This window comes from Merops nubicus, unplaced genomic scaffold (genome assembly GCF_000691845.1).
Source record: "Merops nubicus isolate BGI_N331 unplaced genomic scaffold, ASM69184v1 scaffold1199, whole genome shotgun sequence".
NCBI lineage: Eukaryota > Metazoa > Chordata > Aves > Coraciiformes > Meropidae > Merops > Merops nubicus.
Genome location: NW_008628834.1, coordinates 24,052 through 35,820, shown reverse-complemented (window position 1 = coordinate 35,820; position 11,769 = coordinate 24,052). Strand labels below are relative to the sequence as shown.

General features: G+C 36.6%; 1 protein-coding gene across 1 annotated transcript in view; it reads right to left on the bottom strand.

Moving 5' to 3' along the window:
- RBP1 (retinol binding protein 1, cellular) overlaps positions 1-11,546 on the bottom strand; it is a 15,623-nt gene extending 4,077 nt beyond the window's left edge. Inside the window, exons 1-2 of the mRNA XM_008946771.1 lie at positions 11,429-11,546; positions 10,629-10,807 (exon numbers count right to left, since the gene is read on the bottom strand). Of these exons, the coding sequence (XP_008945019.1) occupies positions 10,629-10,807; positions 11,429-11,501 (252 nt within the window). The 5' untranslated portion in view covers positions 11,502-11,546. The remainder of the gene's footprint in view (positions 1-10,628; positions 10,808-11,428) is intronic.
- Between the last annotated feature and the right edge of the window lie 223 nt (positions 11,547-11,769).

The following is an 11,769-nucleotide window of genomic DNA, read 5'->3' as shown; positions in this document are numbered from 1 at the left end:
GGGAAAGAGCAGTGACAATTTGTGCTTCATAAGGATAGTTTAACATCAGTGTTAGCACATGGCTCTTAAAGCAGCTTGTCTGAAGTGAATCTGAGGACTAAATATGGAATTGCTGTCTTGCAAAAGTCTTCAGCCACTGCCTATGTGAGTAGTTAAATGTGAAGAGAAGATGAATTCTGATCTATCATTAAAGGAAAACTTACTGCATCTATCCTGTGTACTTTCTAAGAAAAGAAGACAACCTACATTTGTCATTCTGGGAAATAAAACCATTTCGACATTCAAGAACTACACAACCCTATTTATTTAATTTGTGTATGTCACAAACAATTAATTCTTAAATGATAACCATGATAGCCACTATCTTTAAATGAGTGCAGCCAGCAGTCTCCACTCCTGGGAAGCTTTAGACTAAACAAGCATGGAAAATGAATCACTAGAAAGAATGCCAGCATAGCTAATCATAGGCAAGGCATTGTCACTGATCTCATATAGTCTGTTCACACCATATGGGGCCTCTGAAAGACAAACTCACGTGTCCTTGGTAAAATCTCTCCAATTTGGAAAATGCATTCACAAATTCTTCTGTTCAGTCTTGTAAAATTATGTATTTAAACCAAGTAGTAGATGACATTTAAAAAAAATATCCTTTTTAACGTATTAAATACTAATGCAGGAAGGAATAACACGTTTGGATAAAGCTGTAGTTAATGTGGTCATCATAGCTGAAATCCTCTTCCATATCAGTTTTGAATCTGTAGACATCCAGCTGGAGATAAAGATAACAAATACTACTAGTCAAAGTGAAAAATATTTAGTTTGCCAATTAACATAGCTAAGAATTCCTGATGGTTTGAAAAAATGAGTAGATCAGACAATGAACATTATTTCACCTGATGCCTTGTAGGTGTGAGGGATACTGTGGAAAGAAGAATTTGTATATGCAACTTTTCATAGTAACCACACCTATTTTTAACAACTGAGTATTAGCTCAGCATAGTTCCATTATTAGACTAACTGAATAGCTAAATTTTGTGGGTTTATATGCGAATTCAAAGGCAACATACCATGATAAAGTACAATAGAACTATATTAGTACTACTAATATTCAAAGTCAGTTGTGGAAGTTGTTAGTCCTGAAAATATTCACTAGCTTAGAACACTTGGTTGGGGGCAATTGAGAAACGTTTGCAGGACTGCAAGGAAATGTTAACTTTTTCAGCCTCCAAGGGTGACTGAAATTGTTTCATCTCAGAAAACAACAAACATTTTTCTCTAACTTTTTTGTTTTTCTAGTCAGGATTAGATATTGCTTTTGGCAATCTGGTGATAACCACAAAGAGTGTAATACTACAGATCGTTAACCAAGCTGTTTTATCAGCCAGTATTCTTGGTGATCATCCCCTGCCTTACCTTTAAGAAATACAAATACTGAGGGGGTGAGTAAACTGTACCCTTTCTGATTTTTGTATGTGGCTTTTTTGCTAAGGAGGTTACGAAGAACAGAATACACTGCAGGACAATCTAATGCCCTCTTCTCTGTTAGCATGAACAACCACTTTATGACAGTAAGATTAATCAGCATCATTTTTATCTTTTCTTTCTTTAGCTCAAACTGTAATGTCTCATGTAATAGAAGACACAACAAATACAGAAGATAGAAACTTCTCTTTTAATTCAGATTGAAATAAGTTCTTCCATTCCAAACATCTCTACTGAGACGTGCACTGAGCGTTAGTTGAGGCTGGAGCTGCTGTGGCTGTTACACATTCACTGGCTCCTGGTAACAGTCCACCCCTTACCAACAGCTAAAACACAGCAGTGCTTGCTTTGGAACAAATATTTGTCAGAACATATTAATAATATTCCAGCAATACCACTGGAAGGCAAATATTGGTAAATATCATCTCTTTTGCTGCATGTAAGAGCAAAGATTTAGTATTAAAGAGTGGATCAGGATATCATCGTTGTGTAATTAGGAGGCAACCACGTGAATAGGTTAGTAAGGCAGTTTTGTACAAATCTTTGGCTTCTGTTGTTCTCCTCTCCAGGCAAAAACTTACTATCAAGATAAAGAAATACCTAACCTTTTACATAAAGCAGCTTTTCTTAGAAAAGTAGGCTTTTATAATTAACCTTCTTTGCCACCATTTTGATAATAGCATTACCTAAGGTTTGCCTGGTTACAGAGACTGAGATACTGTCTCTTGTCTGGAATGACTGAAAATCTTTTGCCAGGGTTTGGTGCTCACAGCATCCCTGGGCAGACAGTTCCTACGCTTCATCTTCTTCCACAAGCAAGAGGAGAAGTAGACAAACTTTGAGGACAAAAGCTGCAGTTTCCTGATGGTAACAGAACCAGACAGATGAAAATGTAGTAATTCTCTAAAACCTAAAGCTCCTGCCTTTCTGAGCATCTTTTACTACTCACAGGATAAATGGAAGAATTAATTTATTCCAATGAGGTAGTACATAACCTAATAGTTCATCATAAGCTTGGGTTTTGCTTACTTACTACCTGATCATACTTAAACCTAAGACAAATACTTTCTAGGTCAAATGCATATAATTCTGTAGGAAACTTCAATAGAAAATGGTACTTAATGCATTCAGTTGATAGTGTGATTAAAAATACTGAAGGAGCACTAGAAAAGTTAATGGAGTGAGATAAGAGTGAGTCTTGCCTCAATTTAACTTTTCTCAAAAACTGTAGCCACCAACATTGCACATTATACTTTTTGTCCTTGAAGTGTAATAACAGAGATTGGAGCTCCTCTGGGAGGTGAAGAAGCCTTTGAAGCCTGAGAATGCAAAATTGTTCAAATTTTCTTTAGTTTTATGATATGAATTCTGTAGTCTTACACTTTTTTTGTGTACTTAGATATTAGCCTTTCCTTACTTGGCCATTCATCTACTTTTGCTAGTGATTTAATCACTTTGACAGCAACACCATCTTCCTGAAAATTAAAGCTAGAATAAATAATAATTATTCTTGCTACTGCTTTCAGTTGAGACAAGATAGATTTACAAATTGAAAGTTTTAGTAAAAACAAAACAAATCTATTGACTATTTGCATTTCCTCTAGTAGCAGTAACAGCAGTGAAGTCTTGAAGAATTACAACAGATAGTGCTTTCAGCTTCTAATAGCAGGTCATAGGGAAATAGTCATTGGACTGTTTTGTCAAAGAACTCTGCATTTCCCAGTGAGATCTAAGTGCAGAAATATTTCAGGCTGGCTCTGCACAACATTCTCATTCCCATGCTGGCTATTCCTAGTGTGCTGGTTTGTCTCATGTGCTCTGTAGTTGAAGATACGTAATGTATTCTACAGGTGAATTTTTTAAGTAGTGCATGAGCATCTTTTGTTAATGCTACCTAGGTTTTCAACACATTGCATTTACAAATACGAATTGCAGCTACCACCATTCATCCAAAATGTTATTGATTTCTCATCTCTAGGAGAAACATAGCAGTACCATAAGCAGTTCTGTTTTGTTCCTATTTCCCTTCAGAGTGTTGTGTCTGCATTACGGTGCAGCAAATGACTGCAGTGCTCTAAAACACTCCTCTGTGCTCTATCTCAATCCAGTAATTCTTTGCTTATGAGAAAAACCAGTTATTTTACAACTGTAATTATGATTTAAGAAGGATTAAAGAACGGAAAGTAATTAAGTCAGACAACACAGGAAAATCCAATTTGAGCTCTGTTCGGTATTGTGTTTACAAATAACACTAAAGAAAATACCAAACATGTCAAACATGGCAATATCTCCAACAAGACATTTAATAGCTTCTCCAGATAAAGCATTCTCATCTGTACTAAGCATCAAAGTGATACAGAAACCTCTGGTCAGCAGTCTGCAGGAGAAATTTTCATCAAATAAAGTGCTGGTGGAATAAACTACTGTTGATATCACAGCCAAAATCTAATGTAACTGTAAAGGGGCATTCTGTCATGTTGCAGTCACCACCTGTGACGACCTGTGTAGGAGGTATCCTGCACACTGCTAACAGGAAGGCTACAACCATTCTCAGGGCTTGTCAGCTTTCCACCCTGTAACTCTTTTTATCTCATCAAATCTGCATCTAGCAGGTTGGTAATAGACAGATTAACTACTGAGAAAACAGCAACAAACCCAACAGAAAAATTAGTGGTAGGATTCCTGGACTTTCTCTCAAGATCCTGTTGCTGACCAAAGGCTATACATATTTAGCCATGCTGTAGCTAGGTGCAATGATAAAGTCTATAACAGCATTTCCTTCCCTTACTAACTTCAGTTCAACCATGTAGAAGCACTTATAAATCTAACTTCCCATTTTGTCATTCCTGGTTTTAGCCATGCAGCAACAGAACTCCCAAAGTTAACTCCTAGGAAATGGGTGGGAGTACAATACCAGTTCACTGCAGCCAAAAGCTGGATGCTTCTAGAAGCAGTATTCTGCTTCTATGGCTGTCAGCATCTCTGTTACTAGCAAAGGGACTTAGGATTGGATTGATAAATTTTAGATCAAAGGGGAGGCTGCTGTCAGATAGGATCAGATCTTAAATGTTCAAATTCCTTATTGTGAATCCTTCTGAGAGCAATGAAGGGAAGCAATGACTAGAGACATGTTCCAAGGAGTAGGAACGTAAATGCACCAAAGCTCCAGGCTGTGCATGTGACAATATGTGGGAGGAGGAGTAGAGTCAATGTTCTGGACAGTGCATGTTTTATTTGTTAGGATCAGTGTTTTTTTTTTTTTTTTCCCTTACTGAAATAAAATTGTATACAAATAATACAAAAATAGACTCACATATATCCTATGCCAGAAAAAAAGTACAAAACAGTACATCCAATTCCCTTTGTGCAAGGATAAGAATCAATTCTAAGACACTCACTGTTTAAATTAATGGGTATAATTGATTTATCCTCTGTGTAATTTTAGCAATTGTACACAACACTAATGGTTTGTCATTCAAAATTGGATTTGGTAAGTCTGGTTTTCAGGTTTTCAGCTGATTCTTTGTGATTGCACTTTCTGCATTGCTAGCTCTCTGTGCTTTTTAGGATTCACAAAAAGCTGAAATGCTAAGCCCATACAAAACCACCTCCCCGAGAAAGCTTCAGTATGTTAGCAGTAGTTTTGTGAATAGCTCATACCTTCTGAGCAGTCTCAGGTTTTAGACATGAATCCAGAACTGCAAAATTTGAAGTTAATAACATCTTAAATTATATGGCAAAAGATTCTAGAGATCTCATTTGATAACACCACACAAATGTGCTGAGCATATCACTTACAGGTAATAAGCAGTAATGCCAAAAGAGCATAGAGTGTGAAATAAGGCAGAAAAAAGGAAATGGCTCCTCTTTGCTGAGGCACAGAGACTACATGAACTAGAGGTTTAGAAAGCCTGAGACAGACCCAAGGGTGGACTTCTCTTCTCTGGAGCATCAGAGGGGTTGGCTGGAGAACTGTTCTTCCTCACTTGTGGACAGCAGTTTGTAAAAGGTCAGAAATGTCAACAGAAAACTACCTCCTTTAAATTGAACTGCCTCAAAAGTCAGAGATTATTCCCGTGAGGATCTGGGGAATTTACAGCACTACAGGAGAGAGGGCACTAGATTTGAGAAAAGACCAGTATATACACACAGGCAATGACATAAAAATACCTCCCAGCAACAGCATATGAGAAAATACTCAGAAGCCAAAAAGAAAAGGACCAGCATTTGAAGAGGTAAAGAAACAAAATAGTTGAATCAGAGGGATCAAGTAAAGAGATATTGCTGATCTTGCATTTTACTAGACAGGCACAATTTATATTGAGTCGTCTTAGCCTGTGGGGGATCCCTACTGAAATTCCAAGTGTTGGAATGTTGTTTGTTGGTTGATGTTTATCTGGCAGCAAAATCTTCATTCCAATACCTACTCTAAACTAGATTAACAGCTGTGAATTCCTTTTGTGGAGCAGAGGAACCCTGCCTAAATTAGTTAAATAAGCTTCATAAGCCATGTGATTTTATAACAGGGCTTTATTCTGACCTTGCAGCAGTATAAATCCTGTCAAGGAAAGCTAAACTTCACTGCATTTTTCCTGACTATGAACTAGAGAGGAATCAGTTTCACATAAGGCATGTTTGCCATTTAAACCAGAGCCATGATCAAACAGCTTACCTCCTTTCAATAGGATATAGCACATGTAACTAGCACTGGTTTGTGTGACAGCAGGATTGCTCAGGTGCCTATGAACAATCTGTTTTGGTTAACAAAATGGTTAATTCGTGCTATTTCCCACCTTTAGTTTCAAATTTTTGCTGGTTTGTCTGTTTTCCAGTCCCCAGTCAGTGTCACTCCCTTTCTTGCTTCAGTGTAAGTAGAAAATTACTATGCCTAAGAGCACAAGGCTCTGAATTACTGAAGCATCCTTCACTTGCTGAGCCAAACAGTCAATTCTAATGCAACTAATGTTGTTTACGCTGTTCTATATTTAGAGCATAGAATCTTCCTTGATTTTTTCAGAGAAGATCACACATCACTTGCCCTTAGTCGCTGTCAAAAGATAGATTCATTCTGGATAACGTGAGCTAAAGCAATTCAGTCTCATTCAAATACTTGAACAGAGAAAAAATAAAGCAAAAACTTCCTCTGACTTTAGCAGCAATATTATTAGAAAAGTAAAAATTTTAGGCAAATAATTTTTGCATCTGAGCTATCTTATTCTCAATCTGCTTTGGTTCATTGAGTGCAAAGACCTGAAACATGAAATTTCATCCTTTGTTTCAGCCTTTAAGTTTTTTCAGTTAACTTCTATGTAAAATTTTGTCTGTTGTACTAAGCAAATATACTGTGAAAGGTACATGTTGTCTGCTTAGTATCACATCCTGCCCTGTTCTTATGTTTTCTGGTACCTATTTCATGTTGCAGATGCTTCCTCAGCTTCACTGTTTATTACTGATGGTAAAAAGGGAGGCAAACTACCTGATGATCAATGAGACTTACTTCTGGAGATGGCTTTCAATTAATTGTTGTTTCAGTAAGGTCTTGCCTCTTGTGCACAATAAATTTTTTGCACAGTAAAGTTTATGTGCATGAAACAAGGTTTTATACTTAGTGCAATACCTGAGATACTCACTAAATTAATCACAAGAAGACATCACAGAATTTATCTTTAAAACTGAGGAAATGTCATGATGAGATTGGAGCTTCAGTGAGAATTAAGACAGCAGGATCAAATACTCAGTTCAGCAAATACCAAAGCCATAGTTATCCATTTAGCTTTGTATTTCTGTCTTTGTACACTAAACATCTGATACATGTTACCAGTTAAAATCACCAGCCAGCTCTTCAAAGTAGTACAAACTTTATCACATGGTCTGTCTCAAACCTCACATCACTAAGAGTTTCTCTGTGTGTTTGGCAATTTCATGAAAGATGTGTTTCTGCAAGTTTAACCATACTTAACTTTTAGAGTTGTTGAAAAACTATCAATTTGCAAAAATGCTCCTGAATATATAAACTTTCATTTTACCTTTCAGTACAAACTGCTAATTAACTCTTAGTTAATTCTTATCTAGGAGATAAGAACAGAGAAATTGCATCTTTAACTAACCTAGCATGGCTTTTGGGTTTCTTGAGATCCCCAAAGTAGCAAATTTTCACTTCCCAGCAGAAACAAAAATCTTCAAAGAACTGATGTCACCAACTGCTATTGCCTATATCCCTTAAGAAACCTGAATTACTTAAAACCACGTTGCATACAAGAAGGTGACAGTTAAAGGTAAAAAAAAAAAAAAAAAGGACAAACTGAAACTACTAAGGTTTATCCAGCTCAGTTCCAGAATGTTCAGACAGGCTTCCCAGAGTGACTAACCCTGAGAATGACAAAATTCGAACCGAAATGAAGGAGGGGGCCTAAACTATTACAGGACTATCAATTCCTACTGTCAAACCTGCAACTTCTAAAATAAATATCAGCAAAACTTTTTAGCCTTTACTCTTCACAGACAGTATTGATTTGGAATTATTGTGGTTAAATTCTACCTGGACTGACTTGAAGACATGTTTTAAAACTGAAAGGTGAACACAATTTCAGTGAATTATGCACAAGATCTAACCCATTTGCTGTGCTAGTATTATTTTTACTGATGTGTTAACTCTAGCAAGGTGGTATATTCTCATTAAAAGGAAAAAATGATCTATGCCAATTTGAAGAATTACTTCTAAGTTTATTTTTTGCTAGTCTCCCAATGAGTGTTCTGCTATATAGATTAATGTTTAATGTGTAATTTGTCTTATCCATGTTACTTTGTACTTCTCATAGATTGAGCCACTTGGATAAAACTTGCCCAGTCCTCTGCTCAGTCCGCAATATAAATAACAATAATTGATTTGCAATCTCCCCTATTACACGGGTTTACTAGTAATGATTAAGCCATTTATGACATGTGGTTTCACAAGCTATAAATGAGAAAAGGAAACACCAAAAATTATATTCAACCTTTGCTTTTATGGTGGTTTTCTTCATACCACCACTCAGGGAGTTGTCCAGTGTCTCTTATATCACCTCCATGACCCTTCTTTCACAAGACTTTTTTGACCACTTGAATTATTTTGTTGCTTAACAACTGCAAGTGTTGTGTGACATTATGGTCATGTTTTGGACTGAAGTGGCTTCAGAAAGACAGCTTCTTTGAGAAAAATGAGGTCTCATGTAGAAAAGAAATCTTTAATAAGAAAATTGAACTCTAAAGCATGAGACATTGCTACAAGGCAAACAGAGAATCAGTGATTAATGACCTAAATTATATAAATAAGGTTGGTATCTGCTGTTGGAGGCCACAGAGGAACATGCAGGATTTCTCAAAGTTTTTTTGTGAAGTTACATGCTTAAGTCTTTCATAATAAAAAAATCAGATTTAGTGACTACACCTTGTTTTTTTTTTTTTTTTTAAGGCAAGAAGATACCGATACCTTCTGCTTCCAAGGCTGATTCAGCATTTTACACTAATCAGCCAGTAAATAAAATGTTGAAGTAACCCTTGGAAGTAGGCAGCAGTAGGTTCCACTCCAAATCAAATAGTTGCTGTAGTGACTAGAATAATCTTTCTCTAATTTCCTCTTTCTTCTCGTTCAACATTTTGAATTCTTTCCCATCACTAGCAAAATAGGGTAGAGAATTTTGGCCTGTTAGAAATAATGAAATATTTAGGGCATTTGTCAGGAAATTAAGCATTGTGTGTTAAATGAGTTCAGCATTTCAGAAGCAGGACTAAGCAAGGGCCACGTTTCCATGTCTCCTGAATCTCATTTTTCAGCACAGTGATTGTCTGACACATTTTGTAAGAACTCATTTCAGGTACATGCTAGACAGCCTAAGAGCACAATTACTCCTTTCCACCAGGTAGAGGATGTTTCAGTCCTCCGTAGATGGAGTTCAGTGGTATTTAAGGACAGACAATGCTTAGAGGGAGATAGTTTAACACGCGTAAACCAGTACTTCACTGACGGTTAGCACTTGAGCAGATGTTTTGAACATTGGTCTCTTTGATAGTAATTTAGCCACCTCAGCATTTCTTTGGGCTCAGAACTGTGCAGTGGATCTGGACCTCCATATCCTGATTAAGAGCCTTCCAGCAGTCGAAATGCATTATGTCACTGCAGCAATTTCCTGTACACCAACACACCTTGCTTCTTCTGCTGGTGAATTTTGTATTCTGCACTCTATCACACTTTTACCCTCTGTTACAAGGAGTTCAGAAGGATTAGCTGAAGCATTTGCTAACTAGCCATTCTTTTTTCTGATCTTTATGATCTTTCCCTTTCGTGCCATCACCAGAGCAAAGGCAAATTTACATATCCTAGTGCTAGAGAACACTATCAGTTTTAAATGTCTCCACCTTTCTAAGAATGGAAAACTATTAAATCTCTTTCACATGATTTCTCCTCTGTAGTCCCCCAGGAGATGATTTTCTTTTGCTTGTCAGCTTCTTCACTGTAGGATATTGCCGGTGTCATGCTTTCAAACTAACAGGAAAGAATTTGGTATTCTCAAGCTTTTCCCCTGTTAATTGGTATTGATCAGTCATAAGTTAGAAAATATTGTCTCTCTGGCAAGCAAAAAGAGCTCATAAGGCAGAGTCCTCAGCATTTGCTTATTGATTGCAATAAGATTTGTTCCAGTAGGCTAATTCCTGTGTTTGCTCTAATAAACACACACAGAAAGGAAGGAGCACAGGAACAAGAACAAGAAAGAGAAGCTGCAGTTTATAAGCACTTCTTACACGTGGGGAATAGTGCCTGACCCTGCCATCAGTGAATTTCCTTTACTCTAAAACAACACTCAGTGAAGAGATTCTGAAAGTCTGAACCCAGCTGTGGTTTTGACTAACAAATATCCAAGTATAACTGAGTAATGCTACAATGAAGGTACTAGTAATTCATTGACAAAACTGGGTTTTGCTCCTGATTAAAATTAACATTCCTTTAATGTAAAGGCGTGCTAAAAACTGTGTGCATGTTTTGGCAAACTGAGAAGTTCAAAAGTAATTGGAGGAATACCCACAGAAAATGGTTAACAGATGTGGTCTGCGAAAGGCCTCAGATCACTAATAGTATTTTTTTGTCTGTTGTTAACAGTTCTAATTCTTACCATGCATTTGCGATCATCCACACCAGCTAAATCCTCCTCAAACTCCTTTCCTACATCAAATTCCATGATGTAGTTTCTAAAAGTGCTTAGAGTTTTAATGATCATATGATCCCCATTCTGAAGGATTTCTTTGTCAGGTTTTAGCAAGTTTGCTATTTTTCTTACGGCAACATTGACATCTGGAAAAGAAAAAGAATTATTTTAATCCAGAGAAGTCTACTTCAAAAACAAGCTTGTAGCTCTTGGGAGAACTATACTGAGCAAAGATAAATAAATTTCCAGACCTTTCAGGCCAGTTTTCTCATCAGGAAAAAGTCCATAACCTAATTATTTTAACTTAAATAAGTGTATGTTTTGATTTTCTGATTATGTGGAATTCTAAAAAATACCATTGTATTTGATGGTTGATAAGGCCTTCAATATTTCTGTAGAAATACCAGCACTTTACATCAAATGCCAGCACACAGAAATGCATTAAGTACGTTACTGTCTTTTTATTACACATAAAAATTTTACAATTTTTCAAATTATGGCTGTTTTTTTTAAGTTAGGAACCTGCCATTTATCTCTTCAAGATATGCAGTTTAATCTCTGTTCATGTAAACTTCAAGATGGTAAAAAGTAGAGGCTGCTTAGACAAAACAATTTTGCATAAGGCAATTCTTGAAGTGTATTGCTGAAAAAAAATATTTCTCACAAAAATTATTTACGACCGTACAAGAAAAAAACAGACTAATGTAAAGACAAAGACAAGTTGCAGTTATTGATTATTTATTAAAGAAACACAAAAGGAACCTTACCCAGTGCTTTCAGATACTCCTCAAAATTGTCATTGCTGACCATTTTCCAGTAACCATTGAAATCTGCAGGCATCCCTACTTTAGGTAATTGTCCAAACCAAAGTCTCAGAACAGCGTGGTGACTCTGCACCACACAGCTCTCTGCCTTTCTTTGTGGCAAGTCTGAACTCTGGTTTCTTTTATTGCTTTTTTAGACCATGTAGCTATGCAAGTCCTAAGCCGATTATTGTTGAAGTGTTGCCTTTAAATCCTTCCACAAGGCTGAACCTCTGAGATTTCTAATGACAGCAGGATGGCTTGATTTAAACAGAAAGAAACATTCACCTTCGACATAACGTTTG